The 24473-nt window shown below is 44.4% G+C and overlaps 1 protein-coding gene across 3 annotated transcripts in view; it reads left to right on the forward strand.

The window, feature by feature from the left end:
* LOC132897907 (L-seryl-tRNA(Sec) kinase-like) overlaps positions 1 to 24473 on the forward strand; it is a 26877-nt gene continuing 2404 nt past the window's right edge. Inside the window, exons 1-4 of one of the 3 annotated variants that reach the window (XM_060939176.1) lie at positions 1 to 535; positions 1583 to 1880; positions 2298 to 2524; positions 2656 to 2727. In XM_060939176.1, coding sequence (XP_060795159.1) covers positions 329 to 535; positions 1583 to 1880; positions 2298 to 2524; positions 2656 to 2727 — 804 coding nt within the window. In that variant the 5' untranslated portion in view covers positions 1 to 328. Of the gene's footprint in view, positions 536 to 1579; positions 1881 to 2297; positions 2525 to 2651; positions 2728 to 24473 lie in introns of all 3 variants that reach the window. The other 2 variants (XM_060939175.1, XM_060939177.1) reach the window with 2 other exon arrangements.

Genomic DNA, 24473 nt, shown 5'->3' on the forward strand with positions numbered 1-24473 from the left:
CACTTCCTGGTTCTGCAACATAAACACGCCTCGGAGCTGCTGCTGCTCTGTGTTTGTTTTTTTCTCGGTTTATTTTTAGAGGTTAAAAATCTGATGATGTTTACTGAACTAAAGTTGGCAGATTTTTTTAAGTAATAGAGAAAATCCTTGTAGTGTTCCCCTCTTCCCCCCCTCACCTGGGACTCTGTGTGAGTGAGTGTGTGTGAATGAATGAACGAACGCGCACGCAGAGCTCGGCAGGTGTGTGTGTGTGTGAGAGAGAGTGTGTGTGTGTGTGTGTGTGTGTGTGTGAGTGAGTATGAATGAGAGAGTGTGTGTGTGAGTGAGTATGAATGAACGCGCAGAGCTCGGCAGGTGTGTGTGTGTGCTGTGCGGGTTACCTGCAGTGGGAAAGTCCACCCTCACACGCCTGCTCTCTCATCACCTTCACACACGCGGCTGGAGGACTTTCACCATCTGCTACGATGAGTTCATCCCTCAGGAGGCTTTTCACTTCCACACACCGCAGAGGGAAGAGGAAGAATCATCTAAAGAGGTAACTTGTATAACAGCACTAAACCCCTGTGTGTGTGTCTGGTGGAGGAAAACAATCAGTGACGGACTTCCTGTAACCCGGAAGTGGATTATTTTCCTGTAACTGTAAATGTTTTATTCCTTTTACACCGCGACACTTCTGTTGTTCTCTCATGAGTAACAAACTTTTTTATTATCTGTTTACTGTTGCATTTAATGATGTTTAACAAATTTAGTTCCTCATGTACAGTACAGCAGCTAAATACTCATTCCCTCACCATCACATTCTGTCTCTCTCTATCTGTCTCTGTCTGTCTGTCTGTCTCACTCTGTCTGTCTGTCTGTCTGTCTCGCTCTCTGTCTGTCTGTCTGTCTCGCTCTCTGTCTGTCTGTCTGTCTCGCTCTCTGTCTGTCTGTCTGTCTCGCTCTCTGTCTGTCTCTCTTTCAAAATTAATAAGACAAAAAAAACCACACAGAGAGCATAAAGTAGCCTAAACCTGAGCACTGACACTGGAGACTCCTTCCATAAACTTCTCCTTCCAGAAAACTTCACCATGTTGATGATTTTACACACAGGGTTTTTCATTCTGTTGACGTGAGTGAGCCGTTACCATGGAAACGATAATGTGTTAGAATTAATATAAACCTGCGCGACTGTCACAGCTGCTGTTCTAGAGAATTAATCAACACCCTCTGAGCAGAAACCGAATTTGAGTAGTTCAGTAGAGCTTTGTTTGCGAGAATTTAACACAAGCTGTAATTTTTGGGCTGGACAATGACGTGTACGCTGAACTTGCTCGATCAGCCGTGTCTGCTGTCTCAGGTTTGTTTCTATGGTGACGAGGAGCTGCAAGGCAAATGGAGCCGAGACGCAACGACAGGAAAAACCTTGTGTGGCTCAATGAGGTTCATAAACAAATCAAATGTCACTGCATTTTCATTTGAATCACTGATTTACAGGACTTTAGGCCACGCCCCTTACCTGGAGGGGTATGTGATTTTTTTTTTTTTTTTTTTTTCCCCCCCTCCATGAATGCTGTTTTTTTTCTTTGTGTGTGTGTTGTAGCAGGCAGGGTGGAAGCAGTACAGACATGCCGTGTTGGAGTGTGTGGACAGTTTCCTGCAGGAGCTCAGTGCTGATGGACCTCACACACACACTGGAGGAGGAAGTGTGTGTGCTGATGGACCTCACACACACACTGGAGGAGGAAGTGTGTGTGAGCGCTTTAGAGAGGCCATGGAGAAGCAGCAGATCCTCCCACTGTTACAGAACACACACTCTGGACCTCAGCAACTTGTCCTGCTGCTCGATGACAACTTCTACTACCACAGCATGAGATACCAAGTGTACCAGCTCGCGCGCAGGCGTACACGCAATTATTATTATTATTATTATTATTATTATTATTATTTTAGAAACATCTCTATTATTTATAATAAAATGTCCAGGTAAAAAAAAAAACAGCAAACTTGAACAAAATACAGTTAAAAAGTAAAAAAACATAGAATTAATAAATAAAAATGTAATACTGTAATAAAGCAAAACGTAGCTATTAGCATATTTTATAAACTATGAATACTTCTAACTCTAAGAATTATTACACATTTGTTACAGAAACAATAAAACGGAATACTTTTGACAGTAAATGACACTAAATTTAACAATGATAATGAATAAAATTAAATGTATTTTTAATTTAATAAAAAAATATTATTCTGAAATCAGTAAATAAATGATTAAAATATGACCCGTGACCTTGACCCCTCTTTCTGATTGGCTGCAGGGTCAGTGGGGTTCTGTGAGATCTACCTGCACTGTCCACTGGAGGTGTGTCTCCATAGAAACAGGGTCAGAGGTCAGCCGGTGCCAGATGATGTCATTGCTGAGATGTCCAATCGCATGGAGCCTCCGAACACAGTGAAGAACCAGTGGGAGAGAAACAGTGTGACTGTGGACAACACAAACACCGTCACACACACACAACTGTACATCACACACACACACACAACTGTACGTCACACACACACTTTCTATTTAGTTCAGTAGAAGAATTCGTGTATTTAAAATAAACAGTTTGTCAATACAGCATGGGAACAAACCGATGTGGTAAAGTGTTGTGTGTGTGTGTGTGTTTCAGACAGGAGGTACTGCAGGCGATCTCTTCAGCAGTAGAAAATCCTCTGAGTCCAATTCAGGATGATTCAGAGCAGAGGGTAACACACACACACTAATTTAATCTGCCTGGAATCAAACTTATTTTATCCTGTTTTATTCCATTCTCTCTCTCTCTCTCTCTCTCTCTCTCTCTCTCTCTCTCCTGTCTCTCTCTCTCTCTCCTGTCTCTCCCCCTTCCCCCGCTCTCCCTGTCTCTCTCCTGTCTCTCCCCCTTCCCCCGCTCTCCCTGTCTCTTTCTCTCTCGCTCTCTCCCTCCTGTCTATTTCTCGCTTGCTCTCTCTCTCTCCTGTCTCTCATCCATCTCTTGTTCTCTCTTGCTTGCTTTCTCTCTCTATCCCCCTCTCTCTCCTGTATCTCTCTCCCTCTCCTGTCTCTCTCTCTCCTCTCTTCCTCCTCTCTCACCTCCCCCTCTCCTGTCTCTCTCTTGTGTCTCTCCTCTCTCTTGTGTCTCTCTCTCTCTCTCTCTCTCTCTCTCTCCTGTCTGTCTCTCTCTCTCACTTGCGCTCTCTCTCTCGTCTCTTGCTCGTGCTCTCTCTCTCCTTCCTGTCTCTCACTCCCCTCTCTCTCCCCCCTCTCTCTCTCTCCTGTCTCTTGCTCTCTCTCTCTTCCTGTCTCTCACTCCCCTCTCCCCTCTCTCTGTTGCATGCTGGGAGTGAGTGAGTGCGTGAGGATTCACGGTGAGAGCGCGATTGTTTAGGGTTTATCCCTTTCTTTTTTCATACTTTATTTCTTGCTTTTTTTTCTTGCTTTAAGCATTAAAATAACTTTCAGTTTAGCGTTGTCTAAGAATTTGTGTTAATTCTTGATTTAGTTTTGTGAGGGGGTGGGGTGTAGGAATGGCATCTCACCCGGTTGGGTGTGGCCCTTCCCTTTCACTCCACCACGGAATCACATACCTGCAAACTAGTCACCTTTCGGCGAAATTCGCCGTTTTGATCCCAAAATAGGTCACTTGTGTGAATCGTGTAGATCCAAAGAGTTTTTTTTTTTTTTTTTGGAGGGGGCGAGGCAACGTTGCCGAACATTTGGTTTCAAAGTACTACTACTACTTTTCTCCTCACACCCACATTCAGACCATTTCCGCCTTCTTCATACTTCAAACGTCTCTCTGATTGGATGACATTCCAACGAGCCAATAGTCTTACGGAACGCTGGACAGTATCCGCGAATTGTAACTGAATAGAGGCGGGGTTTTCTTGAATACGGGTGTGTATAGGAGGATGGCAGAGATCATCCAAACGCAATGCAGAACGGGACACTGAGTCTTGAAAACAGCTCATGGAATCATCTCATCTCATTATCTGTAGCCGCTTTATCCTTCTACAGGGTCGCAGGCGAGCTGGAGCCTATCCCAGCTGACTACGGGCGAAAGGCGGGGTACACCCTGGACAAGTCGCCAGGTCATCACAGGGCTGACACATAGACACAGACAACCATTCACACTCACATTCACACCTACGCTCAATTTAGAGTCACCAGTTAACCTAACCTGCATGTCTTTGGACTGTGGGGGAAACCGGAGCACCCGGAGGAAACCCACGCGGACACGGGGAGAACATGCAAACTCCGCACAGAAAGGCCCTCGCCGGCCACGGGGCTCGAACCCGGACCTTCTTGCTGTGAGGCGACAGCGCTAACCACTACACCACCGTGCCACCTCATGGAATCATATTTTCTGATTTTTTTCCGGAACTCTATATTACATCTGGAGACGGAAAAACATTTTTAGTATGCGGAGAAAGCTGTGTTACGATGAGTGCGATTTAAAGAGGCTTTAGGGTGGTTTTTTTGGTACCTGTGATTTGGTGGTCTGTGAGTCGCGTTTTTATGACGTAAGACGCAAGGGGCGGGGCTGTTACATTTGAACCGAACGCGCGACACGGAAGATGTTTCTGTGGGCTGAAACAAAACAGAAAGAAACGTCAAATCAGTTTGAATAAAGTCATTTTTTTGTTGAACATAAGGATCTATAAACGCGTGTTTTGGGTAAGAGAAATCATTTTTATGTGAAACTATTGGTGGGATTGTCAAAATTATAACGTAATATGTGTTGATCTCGGTTGTATTCAGAGAACCAGTTGTGTGTGTGTGTGTGTGTGTGTGTGTGAGTGAGAGAGAGAGATTCTCTCTCACTCACACACACACACACACACTCTCACACCATGAATTTGGCAGCACTGAAGGAAAGGAGGGCTGAATATGGTGTCCAGCCATCTACCAGTGCTGCTGGTAATAGGGCAGAGGTGGTGAAGGAGGATAGCATGGCGCGAAAGAGGCACATGGCAGAGCAGCATAAACGTGCCCTTGAACGGCTTGTTCGGGCCAAAAGGTCTAAAAAATGATAAACTGGTCTGCTGAAGAAAGTTTCCAGTGTCACACTTCAAAAATTACTTTTTTAAATTCAAATTTTACTTTTTATACTTTGCCTTCCTTAATGGTAATGTAATGAGGTGTCAGATGCAAAACTGAAAATTGCAAAGCTAAAAATGAATAAATCTTGTCTTTGTTTTAAATGTTGTCTTTTCCCTTTATTTTCCTTGATCGCGCGCTGTTTAAGGGGGCCGGGGGGTTACCGGTAGTTTGTCACCTTTTTCAACCCTCATGAGTTTGCAGGTATGGAATCAGGTGTGTCCCTGAAGCGGGATCGAGTGCGGAGGATGTGCTGCTTGCATTCAGTAAACAGGTCGGATATGAAAATATCGCTTTGGCGTCTAGGATGAATAAAGCAGTGGTAATATTTTTTAAAGAAGAACCGTGAATCGTCTTGTTGAGACCGGGGTGTGGATAAATGAAGTGTTTGTGCCAATGATGCCACAAGTTTCGCCCACAGTTAAAGTCACCATCTCTAATGTTCCCCTTTTATCCCGAACAGTGACATCGAGCGCGAGCTCTCAGGGTTCGGGAAATTCGCCAGCACAGTGAGAGTGATTCCACTGGGCTGTAAGAACGAGGCCCTGAAACGTGCTGTCTTTTCGGCAGCAGGTCTTCATGTTCCTCAAGTCTCCAACATTAGATGTTTCTTTTCATGGTTTACACAGGAATAAATCCTACATGTTGTATGCGAGTACAGGGAGCATGCGGTGTTTTGAATGTGGCGATATCAGTCATAAAAAGTTTGCATGTCCTCATAAAGCTCAGGCTGATGGGGGCGAAGGGATCAGCGATGGGTCGGTTGTGGTCCCAAAGGGACCCAAAAAACTAGAGAAACAAATGGAGATTTCTGACTCGAGCGTCCTGGCTGTGGAAGAACCAGCAGGACAAAAATTCAGTGATATTAACGTTTCAATGAGAAACATGGCAGATAAAACCGAAACTGATGCACTAACGGAGGCAGTCAGTGGATCAGAACCCTGCGGTGCTGAATGATGGGGAAGGCACTGATCTGGGGGCAGAGACCATCACTACAGAGCCTGTTACTGACCCACCTGTCACAGACATCACTGTACTGAACACCAGAGAGCTACCGGCAGAAGAAGGGGGTGATGAGGTAACGGGGAAGGAGGATGCTCTGTCTGATATCTCCAGCCTGTCTGATCTGGGCTCGCAGGCGATGGATGAACAGCTCGACTCTCTCTAGAGGAAATTGAGGGTGTATTCAGACCAGGATACAGGGCTCGAAATTAACTTTTTTTCTTTGTGTCCCCCAGTGGTCCCGAATTCTGTGTTGTATTGTCCCGAATGGAAGCAATAGTGTCCCCATTTTTTCCTCTCTGAAATAACCAGTGGTTAATATTATCATAAGAAGTTACTATTATATTTGTAACTATGCGATTTTGAACCCTTTATATCAATTTTACAATAAGTCACAAGACACAAGCGACACATGTCCTATACATCATCTACTTCAAAATTACAGTTATTGCATTTTCAGTTTATTAAACTTTGGCGATCTCACTGTATGAATAGATACCCGTTTATTTAAAGGGGCCAACTAGCTCATTCAGAAAATGTTTCAACTCCCTACATCTGCAGTACACTTTAGCTGAAAATAAGACCCCTTTTATGTTCATTTCATCTACTTATACCTTGAATATCTGTTGGCACTTATAAGGCCAACTTATAATTTTCACCATTACCGTTATCCATTTTTATGAACTTTCGCTGCCGAAACGTGGGTGCAAATGTTAGTAACATCAGCATAGTGGCAGCAGGTCCGAGCCTAGTTGTGCTGCTGACTGACTAAACTTTCTGAACTAGAAAGACACCAAGAAAACTCACTTATTCTGTTGAACGGTATCTTCCGTCAATATCATCCACATCATTCCTGTTGTATTTTATAACGTGTCTAACAGTGTTCATTAAGTTCATTCAGTTGCTAGCGTTGCCTGCAGACCAGGTGATGACACTTTGGATCCTGAAGGTCCCGGAGACGTTATGTCTGGGCTTTCAGTTTCTTCCCCGCGGTCGGTCCGCTTCAACCACTTAAGCATTTTTGTTCTGGCAAGAGTCGGCGCAGCGTGTGCGCTAGCAATTCCATTCCAAGTCCATATAATGCGGACTCCGGCCGAAGATTCTAGAACAGAATGCGCTGCTCTGTAGCCTACGGATGCAGGTGCATCGAAAGTGTAGCTACTATGTATTTTTCGCTGTTAACGTTTTAAAATTAAAATTGACAAATTAGGTGAATGTCTACGTATGTGTTACGGCTTTGTAAATAATATTAATGTAGAACTTCTTTTCTAGATCTATTTTTTCCATTGTCCCGGGATTGTCCCAGATATAATTTTGTGTCCCGATGACATTTTTTATGGTCCCCGGGACGTCGGGACACCGTTAGTTTCGAGCGCTGCCAGGATAGTTCGATAGTTCACTTGCTTTGGTCCGAACCAAATGTTTTTTTTTTTTTCATTTTGGTGCGGTTCGCTTTCACACTCTACATTTTAGTAAGCGGACCAAAATCTGTCAACAAAGCCACGCGCCCTGAGGTCGTTCAGCTATTGGTCAGAGACGACACGCGCACAAAGCGTTAAGTTCAAAAGTAGTCATGGAGGCTTTCCGTGCTGTTATTCTTTTTAATGTCATCAAAGCTATATGTTTTTTCCAGTTTTTACCATTTTCACAGTTGTGCGATTACTATGCTGTTGTACAAGTAATTAATCAGCGACGACGACAAAGGGCAAGGCGGCTACGGAGGATAGCGCTGATGAGCGCACATCATGTTGTGACAGTTCTGGCTCTTCACGCAATAGATGAATTTCTTTTTTGTGTCGCTAGTACCGCCACTTTTTGAAAGAATGTCCCTGATTTTAATGTAGGTCTGACGGAGTTTCTTCACTTTTAGCCGAAATTGTTCTGGGGAGCGCGTGAACCCCTTCTCCTTCATTTTCTCACTGAATACAGCAAACACGTCGGCATTTTTGTGTGTTCTCTCCAAAAGCTCAGATATGTGGACATCTGCCCAGATATCCACAAGGGTACGCGTTTCTTCCTCGGCCCACGTTTGCCCCCTACTCATTTTTTGTACTCTGTAGTCTAGCCTACAATGAATGGTCTGAATGACTGTTGTAAGGTTCCCTTGACAACCGAAACAGTGTTTGCACTTTGCGGTGGAGTGTCAAGACTCTGTTTCCCATAATGCTCGACAAACGACGGAAGCTCCCGAGGTACAAAAAAGCAAAACTGTCGGATTAGGTCCGGTCTGCTTTCACACCTCCAAAAGATCCGCACCAGGGTTCCTTTGGTCCGGACCGAGTCCGACCTTGTAGCTCGGTCTTGGTCCGCTTGTTTGGTCCGGACCAGAGTTCGGTGGTTTGTATTCAGACCAACCCAAAAGGTCCAGACCAAGGGAAATTTGGTTTGTTTGGTCCGGACCAAACAATGTAGGTGTGAATACGCCATAACACGCTTTTAGATCAAACATTTGGGAAAACAGGTGAGTGATTACTTCTCCGATTTGGATAAGTTTAATGTGTCAATGGTTGTTATAGCGGACAGTTGGTTATGATGTAGTGTGTAGGAAAAAGCGATTCAGACTCAAGAAAATGTTGGCAAAATTGCAGAGGGGCAAGACCCCGTCACTTGGGGGGGAAAGTGATAAAGTCACGTGGTGAAGTCTATCCTCCTGTCTATCCTCTTACTTCTGATCCTGGCCTTTTTCTCATTTCCCAATGCAGTCTTTCCATTTAGGGTCTCTAAATATTAATGGGGTTAGAGATAGCAATAAAAGAGCTGTGTTAGCAGAATACTTACGAATTAAAAAAAGTTGAGGTTATATTCTTGCAAGAGCCGCATTCTGACAGCACTAATGAGGTGGAGTCGGGTGTTTGGTGGGAAGGGAACCATTTTTTAAGTCATGGATCGAACACTAGTGCAGGAGCAGCAATCGTCATCGCAAGAAATATTAATTTCGCAGTGATTTCAATAACCGAGCTCGTAAAGGGGAGGGTTTTAGTTGTTGAAGCCGAAATTCAGGGAACCTTGTTTCTTTTTATAAATGTTTACGCACCTAATAGCGGCCCAGAGCGCTTAAGTGTTTTAGAAAAGATAGACACCACGCTGCAGCAGTGCAGTAAAGACTGTTTTACGGTAACGGGGGGGACTGGAACTGCACTACTGATGTTATTTTAGACAGAAATGGGGAGGAGCCACATCCCCGGTCTCGTCAGCTGCTTCACAGCCTCATAAAAAAGCTAATTTAGTAGCTGTATGGAGAAGCAGAAATGTAAAATCAAGACAGTACACATGGGTGAAGGTGTCTGATGCTGTTTTTTCTGCTGCTAGACGAGACAGAATATATGTGAGCAGTTCATATAATAATAGAATAATCAATGCTTTTATATTCCCCAATGGTTTTACTGATCATCACATGACCACTGTTGACATCTCATCTCATTATCTGTAGCCGCTTTATCCTGTTCTACAGGGTCGCAGGCGAGCTGGAGCCTATCCCAGCTGACTACGGGCGAAAGGCGGGGTTCACCCTGGACAAGTCGCCAGGTCATCACAGGGCTGACACATAGACACAGACAACCATTCACACTCACATTCACACCTACGCTCAATTTAGAGTCACCAGTTAACCTAACCTGCATGTCTTTGGACTGTGGGGGAAACCGGAGCACCCGGAGGAAACCCACGCGGACACGGGGAGAACATGCAAACTCCGCACAGAAAGGCCCTCGCCGGCCCCGGGGCTCGAACCCGGACCTTCTTGCTGTGAGGCGACAGCGCTAACCACTACACCACCGTGCCGCCCCACTGTTGACATAAACATGATTAAACGACCACGCCCACATTATTATTGGCATTTTTATGTAAAACTGTTACTCGATACAGTGTCTTGTGAAAAGTTTATTTTCTTTTGGAATCACTGGAAACAGAAAAAAAAATTAATTAGAGAATCTGAGTCAGAGGTGGAGAAAACTCCAATTAAAAACTTTTTGCCAGAACTATACTGCTACTGTGACCATAAAAGCAACTATTAAGAAGCTGGAGAAGGAGAGTTTGTATGTTGAAAGCAACGTAGAAAACCAAAATGCTCTGGAGGTGAGCAGGGCGCTGCAGGAGAAGCAGAAGGACTTGAGTTTCTTTCTTCGGGAACAGGTGAAGGGGCTCTGGTGAGAGCCAGAATGGCTGCAGTGACAGGCATGGATGCCCCCAGTGCTTTCTTTTTCAAACTTGAGCAGAAGACGGCACAACAGAGACAAATGCTGCATCTTCAACGGTCAACAGACCCAGCTGAAATGAGGAAGCTGGCAGTGTCTTTCTACGCTGAGCTCTATGCAGCTGGTAACGGTGATGAAGAGAGCACAGCCCAGCTTCTTCAGGGACTACCAGAACTCGGCCCAAGGCAGAAGGAGACCCTGGACACCAACATCACGTTCAGGGAACTGACACAAGCTGTTCAGCAGCAATCAGCAGGACGTGCACCTGGAATAGACGGACTGCCAGCTGAGTTCTACAAGCACTTCTGGGGAGTGCTGAGGGAGGACTATCGCAACGTGATGAAGGACTGTGCGACGAGGAGGCTACTGCCTAGTAGCAGCCGGAGCGCTGTTCTGTCACTGCTGCTGAAGAAAGGAGAGCTGGGCTCACTCAAGAACTGGTGGCCCGTTTCCCTTCTCTGTCTGGACTATAACATTTTAGTAAAGCGTCTGGCAAATAGACAATTTTTTTTAAGCACTCTGGTTTATAAGGATCAGTCATACTGTGTGCCTGACAAATCTCTCATTGTTTTTAATCAGAGACATTATACAGTTAGGCCCAAAAATATTTGGACAGTGACACAAGTTTTGTTATTTTAGCTGTTTATGAAAACATATTCAGGATGCAATTATATAATCAATATGGGCTTAAAGTGCAGACTCTCAGCTGTAATTTGAGAGTATTCACATCCAATTTGGAGCAAGGGTTTAGGAATTACAGCTCTTTAATACATAGCCACCTCTTTTTCAAGGGACCAAAAGTAATTGGACAGTTGACTCAGAAGGCTGCAAAAAAAAAAAAAAAAAGGCTGCATGGGCTCTTCCCTCATTAACCTGTCATCAGTTAAGCAGTTAAAAGGTCTGGAGTTGATTCCAGGTGTGGCGTTTGCATTTGGAAGCTGTTGCTGTGAACACACAACATGCGGTCAAAGGAGCTCTCAATGGAGGTGAAACAGACCATCCTGAGGCTGAAAAAAAAGAAGAAATCCATCAGAGAGATAGCAGAAATGTTAGGAGTGGCCAAATCAACAGTTTTGGTACATTCTGAGAAAAAAAAAAAAAAGAGTGCACTGGTGAGCTTGGGAACTCGCAGAATCCTTTCCATGGTGAAGAAAAACCCCTTCACAACATCCACTCAAGTGAAGAACACTCTCCAGGAAGTAGGTGTATCAGTATCTAAGTCTACCATAAAGAGAAGACTTCATGAGAGTAAATACAAAGGATTCACCACAAGGTGCAAACCATTAATCAGCCTCAAAAATAGAAAGGCCGGAATTGACTTTGCCAAAAAACACCTGAAGAAGCCAGCCCAGTTCTGGAGCAGCATTCTTTGAACAGATGAGACTAAGATCAACCTGTACCAGAATGATGGGAAGAAGAAAGTTTGGAGAAAAATTGGAACAGCTCATGATCCAAAGCACACCACATCTTCTGTAAAACACGGCAGAGGCAGTGTGATGGCTTGGGCATGCATGGCTTCCAATGGCACTGGGTCACTTGTGTTTATTGATGATGTGACAAAAGACAGAAGCAGCCGGATGAATTCTGAAGTGTATAGGGATATACTTTCTGCTCAGATTCAGCCAAATGCAGCAAAGTTGATTGGACGGCACTTCACAGTACAGATGGACAATGATCCAGAACATACTGCAAAAGCAACCCAGGGTTTTTTTAAAGCAATGAAGTGGAATATTCTGCAATGGCCGAGTCAATCACCAGATCTCAACCCAATCGAGCATGCATTTCACTTGTTAAAGATAAAACTTAAGGCAGAAAGACCCACAAACAAGCAACAACTGAAGACAGCTGCAGTAAAGGCCTGGCAAAGCATCACAAAGGAGGAAACCCAGCGTTTGGTGATGTCCATGGGTTCCAGACTTCAGGGAGTCATTGCCTGCAAATGATTTTCAACAAAATATTGAAAAGTAACATTTTACTTAGGGTTATGTTTATTTGTCCAATTACTTTTGAGCCCCTGAAATGAGGAGCGTTTGTATAAAAATAGCTACAGTTCCTACATGTTTAATCATATATTTTTGTTCAACCCCTTGAATTAAACCTTAAAGTCTGCACTTCAATTCTGTTGTAGTTGATTCATTTCAAATCCAATGTGGTGGCATGCAGAGTCCAAATCATGAAGATTGTGTCACTGTCCAAGTATTTCTGGGCCTAACTGTAGACATTGGAATTACAGAAAACTATAACGTGGGCCTTCTATCATTAGATAAGGAAAAAGCTTTTGATCAGGTAGGGCATGACTACCTTTTTAATGTTCTTAAAAGATTTGGGTTTGGGGAAACTTTTATTTCTTGGATTAAGCTCCTGTATGCTAATGCTTCGGTCATGGTGAAAGTGGGGGGTGGACTGAGCTGTCTGGTTCCAGTACGAAAGGGTATCAGACAGGGCTGTCCGCTCTCTGAACAGCTTTTATAGTCTTGCTGTTGAACCTCTCTTCAGCAGGCTGAGAAGAGAACTCTGTGGTTTTAGTATTCCAGGTGACCCCCACAGGAGAAAAATTTATATTGTCTAGACGATGTCAGTTTTTATTACGAAGCAGGAGGATGTAGCAGAACTTAATGCCAGTCTGGTAATATATGAGAGTGCGTCCTCAGCCAAAGTCAACTGGGGAAGGAGTGAAGGACTCCTCATAGGTGGGTGGGAGAATACTGGACCACCACGAATACCAGGGGGCTTACGATGGGGAAAGGATGGGATGAAGTTCCTGGGTGTGTTTTTAGGGACAGACAATTTTAAGAAAAAGAATTGGGAGGGCATGCTGGAAAAGGTGGTTGCCAAGTTGTCAAAATGGAATTGGGTATCGTCTCAGTTGTCCTACAGAGGGAAGGTCTTGGTGACAAACAACCTAGCTGCCTCCACCTTGTGGCACAAACTTGGCATCCGGGACCCACCTGTGGATCTCATACGTGAAATGCAGAGGAGGCTGGTGAATTTTTTTTCTGATCAGGCCAACACTGGACTAGGGCACCAGTGCTTTATCTACCAGTACAAGAAGGGGGACAGGGTCTGATTGACATACACAGCTGGATCTCCACTTTCCTGCTGCAGGCAGCGCAGAAGCTGGTCTACAATGAAGATGCAGTATGGAAAAAAAAAAAACAGCAAACACATTCCTGAGGAAAGTGGAGGGCCTTGGCTACAGCCAGCCACCAGTAGATAAAGCACTGGTGCCCGAGTCCAGTGTTGGCCTGATCAGAAAAAAATTCACCAGCCTCCTCTGCATTTCGCGTATGAGATCCACAGGTCCTGTTGAACACACAGCAGATGGATTTGGGGAGCCTTCCCAACTTCTACCAGTTGATGCTGCGAACATGGCAGAGGGTGTTTACGGTTCACAGGAGCCTCTCTCCGCTAGAGAAGTGGATCCTCAGAGTAGAGGTCTGTGCGGGACAGAATTTTCAGTCCCGCTCCCGCAAAGAATTATGATTTTCAGGCCCGCTCCCGCCCACGCCTGCCATATTTTGTCCCGTTCCCGCCCGCAAATCCCGCATGATGCAGACGTTCGCGTTATTTCTCACGAAAGTTCTTGTCATTGGCTTGGGGAATTAAACATGCTGAGCTTAGCTGAGCTCTCTGATTTATGGCCGTTGTATGTCAGAACCTTTTGGCACTTATCACAACAAGCAAAGGGCAGCTGATTTCCCTATGCGTAGTACACGAGTGAGAATGACTTCCAAATGTCTGATTTCAGGACTCTTGACTTTTTAACGGTAAATGTACCTCTTTTTAAAGCAGCACTTACAACCCCGATTCCAAAAAAGTTGGGACAAAGTACAAATTGTAAATAAAAACGGAATGCAATGATGTGGAAGTTTCAAAATTCCATATTTTATTCAGAATAGAACATAGATGACATATCAAATGTTTAAACTGAGAAAATGTATCATTTAAAGAGAAAAATTAGGTGATTTTAAATTTCATGACAACACCACATCTCAAAGTTGGGACAAGGCCATGTTTCCCACTGTGAGACATCCCCTTTTCTCTTTACAACAGTCTGTAAACGTCTGGGGACTGAGGAGACAAGTTGCTCAAGTTTAGGGATAGGAATGTTAACCCATTTTTGTCTAATGTAGGATTCTAGTTGCTCAACTGTCTTAGGCCTTTTTTGTCGTATCTTCCGTTTTATGATGCGCCAAATGTTTTCTATGGGTGAAAGATCTGGACTGCAGGCTGGCCAGTTCAGTACCCGGACACTTCTTCAACGCAGCCATGATGCTGTAATTGATGCAGTATGTGGTTTGGCATTGTCATGTTGGAAAATGCAAGGTCTTCCCTGAAAGAGACGTCGTCTGGATGGGAGCATATGTTGCTCTAGAACCTGGATATACCTTTCAGCATTGATGGTGTCTTTCCAGATGTGTAAGCTGCCCATGCCACACACACTAACGCAACCCCATACCATCAGAGATGCAGGCTTCTGAACTGAGCGCTGATAACAACTCGGGTCGTCCTTCTCCTCTTTAGTCCGAATGACACGGCGTCCCTGATTTCCATAAAGAACTTCAAATTTTGATTCGTCTGACCACAGAACAGTTTTCCACTTTGCCGCAGTCCATTTTAAATGAGCCTTGGCCCAGAGAAGACGTCTGCGCTTCTGGATCATGTTTAGATACGGCTTCTTCTTTGAACTATAGAGTTTTAGCTGGCAACGGCGGATGGCACGGTGAATTGTGTTCACAGATAATGTTCTCTGGAAATATTCCTGAGCCCATTTTGTGATTTCCAATACAGAAGCATGCCTGTATGTGATGCAGTGCCGTCTAAGGGCCCGAAGATCACGGGCACCCAGTATGGTTTTCCGGCCTTGACCCTTACACACAGAGATTCTTCCAGATTCTCTGAATCTTTTGATGATATTATGCACTGTAGATGATGATATGTTCAAACTCTTTGCAATTTTACACTGTCGAACTCCTTTCTGATATTGCTCCACTATTTGTCGGCACAGAATTAGGGGGATTGGTGATCCTCTTCCCATCTTTACTTCTGAGAGCCGCTGCCACTCCAAGATGCTCTTTTTATACCCAGTCATGTTAATGACCTATTGCCAATTGACCTAATGAGTTGCAATTTGGTCCTCCAGCTGTTCCTTTTTTGTACCTTTAACTTTTCCAGCCTCTTATTGCCCCTGTCCCAACTTTTTTGAGATGTGTTGCTGTCATGAAATTACAAATGAGCCAATATTTGGCATGAAATTTCAAAATGTCTCACTTTCGACATTTGATATGTTGTCTATGTTCTATTGTGAATACAATATCAGTTTTTGAGATTTGTAAATTATTGCATTCCATTTTTATTTACAATTTGTACTTTGTCTCAACTTTTTTGGAATCGGGGTTGTACTTCTGAAGCACTGTGAGCTTCACTAGAGGAGCTCTGCTCTTCTGCCATGATCGGAGATCTCAAACACGGAAGAGCGGAAAGGAATTGGAAACGTGCGCGAGATTAGACCACATCCGCAAATTTAGGCATCTTCTCATCTCATTATCTCTAGCCGCTTTATCCTGTTCTACAGGGTCGCAGGCGAGCTGGAGCCTATCCCAGCTGACTACGGGCGAGAGGCGGGGTACACCCTGGACAAGTCGCCAGGTCATCACAGGGCTGACACACAGACACAGACAACCATTCGCACTCACATTCACACCTACGGTCAATTTAGAGTCACCAGTTAACCTAACCTGCATGTCTTTGGACTGTGGGGGAAACCGGAGCACCCGGAGGAAACCCACGCGGACACGGGGAGAACATGCAAACTCCACACAGAAAGGCCTTCGCCAGCCATGGGGCTCGAACCCGGACCTTCTTGCTGTGAGGCAACAGCGCTAACCACTACACCATCGTGCCACCCTTTAGGCATCTTAAAATGTTTTTATTAATGCCAAATAAAATATCAGCACAAATTATATATGATAGACATAAATTAATAATTTATAAATTTTATTTTAAACATGTTTTTAGTTAGCGGGACTACAGCTTATCACCTCTCCCGCCCGCTCCCGCATTGTGCACTCCCCCTCCCGCCCGCGCCCACAATGAGCTTTCAAAATTTGTCCCGCGCCGCACTGCTTTGCGTCGGGTCCTGCGGGACTCCACCTCAGAGAGCCTCTGTTGTACAATCCATGGATCTCAAGACTGCTGAACTCCGCAAGTGTATAGGCATCTCTGCAGAGGAGTGGGTGCACAACACTGGATCAGCTGAGAGAGGGCAATTGGTGGAAATCGATAGTCTTCATACAAAATGTCACTGGCTTACGGTCCCCTCGCCTAGTAGAAAAATTCATCAGTGAGCTCCAAGAGGTGCTGCCTGAGGGTTGTGGAGGAACCTCAAGGAGGCCTGACGCAGAGACGAGCGAGCACAACAACGATTGCCCACCCTTCACTTTTTCAGCAGCTGTGGAACAACCACAAGAACAGGATGGATCTCTAGATATTTTAAGTTAGTTTCTTAGACAAGGATTTTTTAAACTTGTTACCTTGTTAACAGTTTCGGCGAGAATCTTCCGCTTTCTTCAGAAACAGTCACCAGATGTCGAGTGGTGACGTGCCTTATCAGCTGATGTTGCGTTACGAAACATCACAAAACACTGGAATATCTCACATTTACAGTTTTCACAAAACACAAAACCTGTTTGGAAGTGCATTCATTTCCACTAACATTTCAATCTTCAAGTCTCATCTCATGTCATGTCATCTCATCAAGTCTCATGGATCTCTTTTCGAACTCCAGTGCTGGGGAGCTTCAAGAGCCTCTCCAAGAAGGCAGTCTATACTACTTGTGTAAAAGTGATGCACCAGGCAGCACTGAGAGGGCTGAAGGCCTCGGGGTGGTCAGGTTTGCTTGGCCCATACTTCTCCATGAAAGGACACTGGCAAGCCCTCTACAAACCCCCCATAGAGAAGCGAACTGCTGATCTACAGTGGAGAGTGATCCACAAAGCCATAGCTACAAACAGACATGTGGCACACCTGAATCCAGCAGTAGCGAGGGAATGTTCCTTCTGTGGTCAAGATGAAGATGTAGAGCACCTGTTCCTGAACTGCAGTCGGGTAGAGAACTTGTTTAGACTGTTGAAGGTGTGGTTCAGGGACATAGGGGAGGAGTTCTCACCTGAAACATTTATAGGAGGGCCTAAATATAGTGTCGCCAAGAAGGGAAAAGTTTGTTTATTGAATTTATCAGGCTTGGCAAAAATGGCTATCTGGAAAACCAGAAAAAGTAATAACCTTGGGGCCGGTAGAACAGATGATGGTGAGGGGAATGTTGGGACACGGCTGAAGCTCGAATATTCTTAGGATGGTTTGATTAATGATGTTGAAAAGTTTTGTGCAATATGGGAAATATCTGATGTCCTTTGTCAGCTAAATGAGGATGGGCAGCTGATTTTTAATTCTTAATGATTGGTAATGATTCTAATGACTTACTGCTCTTATAGTTTTTAGTTTTTATTTTGTCTTACTATTTATGTAAATGTACAAAATTACTTTGGTTTTTATCTTCGTTTTATTGTTTTATCTAATTGTTTTTTTATATTTGGGTGTTTGTCCCTTTTTAGGATCTTTTAGAAACAGTATATATTTATTAACATTAAGTTATTTGCACATTTGATATTTATATATTGTTTCTGAAGTAGAGCTGTCTTCAAAGGGGACATAAAATCTCAAATCTCTCTGTCTCTGCACTGCATGCTGGGAGATTCGCAAGCCCTCAGCCACCACTTTTTTTTCTAAACTTTTTCTATTGCTTTTTTTCTTGTGGTATTTAATTTCTGAGTATTTTGTAGTTATTAATAGTGTTTGTTGGCTGTTTGGTGGGGATGGCGTCTCCCGGGACGCCGCCCTTTCCTTGAAACATGGACTAAGGGTGGTACCACAACCTACGGTTCTGGTGGAGCAGGTGTTGCTTGTGGTCGGAGAACAAGTGGGTTATGGAAACATCGTGTGTGCTTCCTGCATGAATAAAGCGGGTGTGGTGTTTATGAAACATCAGGAGCTTGTTAATCAGCTCACAGAGACATATAATACGAGTTTGTACAAGTTTCCCCGCTAGCGGTGCCTTCCATCTGGGTAACCGTGTCCGGAGTCCCCCTGTTTATTCCCAACGAGGCGCTGGAACGAGAACTGAAGCGCTTCGGGAAGTTCACGAGCAGATTCCGGACGGTGAGTTTGGGTTGTAAAAATGAAAAGTTGAAGCATGTTCGGTCTCTACGGAGACAAGTGTTTGTTTCTGGACTCCCCAACTCAAACACTAGATGTTTCCTTCCATGTTAAACACAAGGAAGGGTTTTACATGGTGTATGTGAGTCCAGGGAGCATGAAATGTTTTGAATGTGGGGATGTGGGTCACAAGCGGGTCGCTTGTCCTCACAGACAACATGTAGCGGAGCCGGCTGCTGCCGCTGGGACTGTCAGTGAGGAAAGGGGAAGTAGTGTGACTGATAGCGGGGGGGAGGCAGCGGTGTGGCTGCAGAGACTGACAGTGGGGAGGGTAGCAGCAGTGTCACTGCGGAGACTGATAGCAGGGAGGGAAACAGTGGTGTGGCCGCGGTGACTGACAGCGGGGAGGGAAGCAACGGTGTGGCCGCAGTGATTTGACAGCAGGGAGGGGGGCAGGGTGTGGCTGCGGAGACTGATAGCAGGGAGGGAGGCAGCGGTGTGGATGTTGTGACTGACGGTGGGGAGGGGGGCAGTGGTGTGACCTGATGGGACTGACAGCGGTTGGCTAACGTCATCTGAACATGCTCCGCCTGCTCAAGTTGAGTCCAGAAGCTCCGCCTCTCTTTGTCCTTGATGGAAGCTGAACAGAGCAGGGCGGAGCAGGAGGAGGTCAGTATGGGGAGATCTCAGCAGGATGCAGAGTGTCCGGTTTGACACGAGGCTGATTTTATTAAATGTTAGCCCCGACAGCGAGGCAGAGGAGGTGATGAAGTTGGATGGTTGCTATGGTAACAGTGTGACTGATATAGAGTGTGACTCTGACAGCGCCTCTGTAGCAGACAGACAGCATTTCACAACTTTATTCGTTAGAAGAAATCAGTAGATTTCTGGATGGTGGTGGTAGTATCATGGTTTGGACCTGTTTCGCTGCATCTGGATCAGGACGGCTTGCCATCATTGATGGAACAATGAATTCTGAATTATACCAGCGAATTCTAAAGGAAAATGTCAGGACATCTGTCCATGAACTGAATCTCAAGAGAAGGTGGGTCATGCAGCAAGACAACGACCCTAAGCACACAAGTCGTTCTACCAAAGAATGGTTAAAGAAGAATAAAGTTAATGGTTTGGAATGGCCAAGTCAAAGTCCTGACCTTAATCCAATGGAAATGTTGTGGAAGGACCTGAAGCGAGCAGTTCATGTGAGGAAACCCACCAACATCCCAGAGTTGAAGCTGTTCTGTACGGAGGAACGGGCTAAAATTCCTCCAAGCCGGTGTGCAGGACTGATCAACAGTTACCGCAAACGTTTAGTTGCAGTTATTGCTGCACAAGGGGGTCGCACCAGATACTGAAAGCAAAGGTTCACATACTTTTGCCACTCACAGACATGTAATATTGGATCATTTTCCTCAATAAATAAATGACCAAGTATAATATTTTCTTCTCATTTGTTTAACTGGGTTCTCTTTATCTACTTTTAGGACTTGTGTGAAAACCTGATGATGTTTTAGGTCATATTTATGCAGAAATATAGAAAATTCTAAAGGGTTCACAAACTTTCAAGCACCACTGTATGCTTAAAAGCGCTTGATATGGAGTACTGTAATTGCTCTTTAGCAAAAATGTTTTCTTACAGTGTTTCACTGATCTGGCACATGACTCTGTAGAGCCTTTAATCCTCTTGATCCGTAAAATATTACATCGTCACACACCGTACAAAGAGCTTTACCGGGAACATCGAGTTTTTTTCACGAATTCACCAATGGTTACCGACACCGATCCATGCTTGCTATCTACCGGGGCTAGCGTAACTTTATTATCCAACCAGTCCCATCTGAACTTATTCTTCACACTCGCATCTATTTCACGCACCTTAGCTTCATCTCACTTGTCAATCGTATTCGGCATTTTGATGTTTAAACATATTATGAACACAATAACTATCGAAATGTACAACACAAGCAAATTTGGAAGTCACAGTGAAATAGCGGGAAAGTTTTCACTATGATGAACGTTGGTTGGCTGTTATATCCTTAATGTCGATGTTTTGACCAATCATAAAGCAGATAACATAAGTTTTACTTCACATACAAGCTATCGTTAAACGAGATTGTGCAGGAATCAAAATGGAGGCATTCGAATAGAAATGTAAACACTGGTCTACATCTATCGACTGACAAGTTCAGTCTCAGTCACCAGGATAAATGAACCCTCCTCCCCTATGGAAGCAATTTTGTGCCAAAATGTTCATACAATACTTTTGAAATATCAAACGAAAACGACAAATCAAAATACAAAAAAAGAACAAAAAGTCAATTTTTTTAGACTGGCAAACAAATTATTCATGTAATCGTGCAAAATATCAGTCTATTACTCTTCAGAAACCTTTTATTTTTGTTCCGCGTCTTTCTCAGTTTTGTTTGACGTAATTTATTTTGGTTGCGATTCCAGCTTTCTCGTTTGCGCTCCCTGACTTTTTGCTTGCAGTTTTGGCACAAACTTCACATGTGGGCGGGCTGTCCAGGGATGCATTCCCATTGGCTAACTTGTTTGACTGACAGCTACGCTCAGCCATTCCCTACTCGGATTCTGGCGGACTGTTTGACGAGTGACCGATCCATTGACGGTAAACAAGGATTGAGTGGACTTCAGTGGCGACTATGATATTGAATTAATTCAACAAAGTGTAAATTCAATATCATAGTCGCCACTGAAGTCCACTCGATCCTTGTTTATCGTCAATGGATCGGTCACTCGTCAAACAGTCCGCCAGAATCCGAGTAGGGAATGGCTGAGCGTAGCTGTCAGTCAAACACAAGTTAGCCAATGGGAATGCGTTCCTGGACAGTCCGCCCACACGTGAAGTTTGTGCCAAAACTGCAAGCAAAAAGTCAGGGAGCGCAAACGAGAAAGCTGGAATCGCAACCAAAATAAATTACGCCAAACAAAACTGAGAAAGACGCGGAACAAAAATAAAAGGTTTCTGAAGAGTAATAGACTGATATTTTGCACGATTACACGAATAATTTGTTTGCCAGTCTAAAAAAAATTGACTTTTTGTTCTTTTTTGTATTTTGATTTGTCGTTTTTGTTTGATATTTCAAAAGTATTGTATGAACATTTTGGCACAAAATTGATTCCATACTCCCCCCCCCCCCCCCCCCCCAAAAAAAAAAAATTCTCAACAGATTTGCAATAATATAAAAAACAGTATTTTTGAGTCCAAAAAAGCGGAATTCCCCCAAAAAGCGGAAAAATCTCATCCCTGATTTTATGTAATGTTTTTTAAAAAAAGCTGATGTGGTCGATGTGTGGAGGATGAAGCACCCTTCAGTCCAACAGTACACTTAGATTAAAATATCTGATGGCAGAGTCGGTGCCGCAAGACTGGACAGATTTTATCTCTCTGCTACTTTTACCTCAAGAGTTATTAACTGTCAAATCTCTCCTGTTGCTTTTACAGATCATTTAGTTTTAATGGAGCTCTGTTTATCTCCCACTGGAAAACCAAAGCCCTTTTGGCATTTTAATGTTATTCCACGATTTTAATTTTTGTGAAAATTTTAAACTATTTTGGACCTACTGGAGATCTGAGAAAAACACCTTTCCTTCACTTACTGAGTGGTGGGAGGTAGGAAAGGCTCGAATTATTGTTTTCTGTCAGCAGTACTCATCCCATTCCACAACAAAAATCAAGAGAGCTGTCCAGAAACTAGAAAAAGAAATAAAGGACTCGGAAAATCTCTCCATTTCACAGACTGGTCAGCAAAAAAACGATGAGCTGAACTTCAAAAGACAGGAACTCGGCTCTCTCCTACAGGACAGAGCTAAAGGAGCATTAGTCCGAGCATGTTTTACCAACATCTTTCTTTTTTAACTTGGAAAAAATCTGTTGTTCAGAAGAAGCAAATGGCCTGCCTTTGTCTCCCTGATGGAAACATCGTCACGGACCCAGCTGAGATGAGGAAGCTTGCAGTGGACTTTTATACAGAACTGTTCAGAGCAGACAGCTGCGATATGAAGTCTGCTGCAGAGCTTCTGCAGGGGCTTCCTCAACTGAGCTCAGAGGACCAAGACCATTTTTGGATGAACTGACTGCTGTGGTGTCTCAGATGGCACCAGGCAGGGCTCCAGGACTAGATGGTCTTCCTTCAGACTTTTTTTAAACACTTCTGGACGTTTTTAAAGAATGTTGTAAAAAAGGAAGACTTCCGGTTTCCTGTAGGTGAGCAGTTCTCTCACTGCTGCCTAAGAAGGGAGACCTGGCCCTGCTAAACAACTGGAGACTCTTTTTATGCTTGGACTATAAAATCCATTCAAAGGTTTTATCAAACAGATTAAAAAATTTTATTGAGTTTTAATTCGTGCAGGGGGCGGCACGGTGGTGTAGTGGTTAGCGCTGTCGCCTCACAGCAAGAAGGTCCTGGGTTCGAGCCCCGGGGCCGGCGAGGGCCTTTCTGTGTGGAGTTTGCATGTTCTCCCCGTGTCCGCGTGGGTTTCCTCCGGGTGCTCCGGTTTCCCCCACAGTCCAAAGACATGCAGGTTAGGTTAACTGGTGACTCTAAATTGACCGTAGGTGTGAATGTGAGTGTGAATGGTTCTGTGTCTATGTGTCAGCCCTGTGATGACCTGGCAACTTGTCCAGGGTGTACCCCGCCTTTCACCCGTAGTCAGCTGGGATAGGCTCCAGCTTGCCTGCGACCCTGTAGAAGGATAAAGCGGCTAGAGATAATGAATGAATGAATGAATGAATGAATGAATGAATAATTCGTGCAGGTCAATCTTATTGTATCCCAAACAGATCAATGTTTGATCATTTATTTTTAATGCAAGATGTTTGTGATGTCTGTAAATTATACAATGTTAATGTTGGTATTATATCCATTGACCAGGAAAAGGCTTTTGATCGTGTAGCTCATGGGTTTCTCTTCTCCACGCTGCAGGCTTTTGGAATTGGGGGAGTTTTTTTTTTATCCTGGGTAAAACTGCTCTACAATCAGGCTTGCTGTTTAGTGAAGGTGGGGGGAGGGCTGATCCCCTGTGCCAGTTCGGAGAGGGATCAGACAGGGCTGCCCCATCTCAGGCCAGCTCTACAGCATTGCTATTGAACCTCTCCTGTGTAGGCCGAGGAGCAGGTTACAAGGTTCATGTCTCCCAGAGCTGGCTCAGAGCCGGCCTGTAGTCGTATCAGCTTATGCGGATGATGTCAACATTTTTATCCAAGATCAGAGAGATACCCAGGAACTTAAAGAAGCCTGACTGTGTATGAAAAAGCTTCCTCCACCAAAGTAAAGTGGGACAAATGTGAAGCCTGTTTGATAGGTCAGTGGAGTGTAAGAGACATCCCTGATCTTTCTGGGAACCTAAGGTGGGGGAAAAGAGGCATCAGAGTTCTAGGAGTGTACCTCGGGTGTGAGGACTTCCAAAAGCAAAACTGGGAGGGAGTGCTGGAGAAAGTGGATGCCAGGTTGTCTAAATGGAAATGGTTGCTTCCCCAGCTGTCCTACAGGGGAAGAGTTCTGATACCGTCGCTAATAACCTGGTCACCTCTTCTCTTTGACATGGATTGATCGTCTTAGTGCCACCACCAGGCCTCGTGAAGGATGTACAGCGGCTCTTGGTGAACTACTTCTGGTCGGATCAACATTGGCTGAAGGCACCAGTTCTCTATCTTCCTGTAGCAGAGGGAAGACACAGTCTTATGGATATCCTCTCAAGAATCGCTGCCTTCAGATTGCAGATGGCATGGAGGCTAATGTATGGTATGGCGCTGACTTCTGCTCAGCTGCTTCTGAGGAAGGCTGGCTGGCTGGGACTGGACAAACAGCTGTTTCTCTTAAGATCCTCTGAAGTTGACCTGACTGGAATAACACCTTTCTATAACTCGGTGCCTGAAGCATGGAGGATGTTCAAGTTCGCAAGAACCGCTGACCCCAGACCTGGAACATGGATCTTTTGAGGAG

The sequence above is a fragment of the Neoarius graeffei genome, chromosome 14 (genome assembly GCF_027579695.1).
Source record: "Neoarius graeffei isolate fNeoGra1 chromosome 14, fNeoGra1.pri, whole genome shotgun sequence".
NCBI classification, from domain to species: domain Eukaryota; kingdom Metazoa; phylum Chordata; class Actinopteri; order Siluriformes; family Ariidae; genus Neoarius; species Neoarius graeffei.